Source organism: Pteropus alecto, unplaced genomic scaffold (genome assembly GCF_000325575.1).
Source record: "Pteropus alecto unplaced genomic scaffold, ASM32557v1 scaffold80, whole genome shotgun sequence".
Lineage (NCBI taxonomy): Eukaryota > Metazoa > Chordata > Mammalia > Chiroptera > Pteropodidae > Pteropus > Pteropus alecto.
In genome coordinates, this window is record NW_006430460.1 from 2,732,767 (window position 1) to 2,734,714 (window position 1,948).

Below are 1,948 nucleotides of genomic sequence, written 5' to 3' on the forward strand. Positions count from 1 at the left end.
GAGGTCCCGGCCCCGCGGGCCGGGTGAGCGCGCAGAGGCGCACCGCACGCCTTGGGCCCCCTTGGGCCGGGGTTTCGCTGGAGCTGGGGAGGACCTCGGCCCAGATCGGGCCCGTCCTGCCTCAGAACCCGCCCTGTGCTCACACTCGGTCTTCGCGAGAGAGTGAACTAGGTAGGCGAGGCGAGCCCCGGGGACCGTGGGCGAGCCCGGGCCCCCCAAGCTCTGCTCGGCTGCGCCAGGGTCAAGGTCAGGGCCAGACCCCGCAGGCAGGAGCCTCGGGGGCGCCAGCTCGAGCCTCTCCCCCTTCTCGCGACTGCGCTTTGGAAGGAAAGCCAACTGTTTGCAGTGCAGGTGTGACCAGAAGTGGCCGCGGCACGGACGCGATAACATTGTGTGGCGGGGGCGGCACAGGCCGCGCCGGAAATCGCGGCCGGCTGTGGGCGGAGAAGGGCCCGGGGGGCTGCTCCGCTCTTCGCCTCCAGGCTCCGGGGAGACCCGGGCCGCGGGGACGCAGAGCTCCCTCCTCCGGGCCGGCTGAGCGAGGAGGGCACCTCCTTCCTCACAGCCACTTCCTGGAAGCAGCGCGAGGGGGACCCCTCTCCGAGCGCCTCAGTTCGCGCAAAAGCGAGTTCCCATCGCAGACGCCAGGCCGGGCCGCTCGGCTCGGAGGTGAGCGGCGGGTCCCCGGCCTTGCGGTGAGTCCCCGCCGGCTTGAGTGCAGGTTTCCTCCGCGGCTTTCCTGCGTCTACGGGGTGCCCCTGAATGCCCGCCCTGCTCTAGTGGAGCCGCGGGGCCCCGCAGGCGCGCCCCGGCGGGTCAGAGGCACCCCGAGCCCAGCTCGGCCTCCTCCGCGCGCACTCCGGGAAGTCCGGGGTGGGCGGATCCCCTTCTTGGGGGAGGACCCCGAGGGTCCGAAGCCTTGGGCTCGGCCGGGCCTGGGCTCGCTGGGAGCGGCGCTGGGAGCGCAGCGTGGGTGGAAGGAAGGGGTTTACGCTCCCAGGAGGAGAGCCGAGTGGTAAAGACGCTCCGAAAGGGTCCGGAAAAGCGCGTCTGTGCAGGACGGCCTCGTTGGTCATCCTGTGCCGTTTAGTTCCTCCGACCCCGGCCTGCACGGAGGGGCCGGGGACGCGAACCGGGAGAGGCCCTGGGGAGCGCTCGGAGGTAGGGGCGGCCGGGCGCGAGCGGGCGAGGACGCAGGGCTGGGCGGCCAGGCTTACCTGCCCACTGGCCTTTCCACGCGTGCGCCTTGGTGGACTTCATCCACGGGAAAGGCAGCTGGACGCGGCTGGGCTCCTCCAGGGCGCCTGGCTCGGCTCCGTCCGGGAAGGGCCCCGCGGGAGGGTGGGGCAGCGCGAGCTGAGCCGGGAGGTGGTGGTGGAGGTGCGCCACCGCGGGGTCGTCGCCGAGGGGCGGCACCTCGTACGGGGAGATGTCTGGCGGACTGCCCTGCTCCAGCGCGCCCAGGCCGCCCGGGAACGGGGGCGGCGGCGGCGGCGGGGGCTGGCGGCCCATGTACAGGCACGCAGGGGGACTGGCGCTGAACTCCGGCGCCGGGCCCCGCTGGAACGCGCACGGGTCCTTGTAGAGCTGCGTGGCCGCGTAGTACTGCTCCTCGCCGTTCATGGCTGCCGCCCGGGCTTGGGGACCTGGAGTAGGGAGCAGGAGCCGGGGACTTGGAGCTGTGCGGCCCTCCCAGTCCCGGCGCCACCCCTGCTCGCTTTGACAGCTCTGCGCTGCTCAGCCAGACTCCGCTGCCAGCGGGGACTCGCGGGCGGCCGCCGCGCCATAGGCTCTGCTGTGCCCCACGTGGCTCAGCCTGGGGCCATAATTGGCCTGGCCGACTGCCTTAAGAAGCAAGGCCCAGGTCCCCAAGAGCACCTGATTTGTTTCAGTTTTCTCTCTCAGCTGAGTTTACTCATCTCCGTACGGGCAGTTGGCAGGGCTCCCC

At 72.0% G+C, this 1,948-nt stretch overlaps 1 protein-coding gene across 1 annotated transcript in view; it reads right to left on the reverse strand.

Moving 5' to 3' along the window:
* The window catches only part of PDX1 (pancreatic and duodenal homeobox 1), a 4,224-nt gene extending 2,529 nt beyond the window's left edge, over positions 1 to 1,695 (reverse strand). The window contains 1 exon segment of the mRNA XM_006904804.1: positions 1,218 to 1,695. Coding sequence (XP_006904866.1) covers positions 1,218 to 1,623 — 406 coding nt within the window. The 5' untranslated portion in view covers positions 1,624 to 1,695.
* Between the last annotated feature and the right edge of the window lie 253 nt (positions 1,696 to 1,948).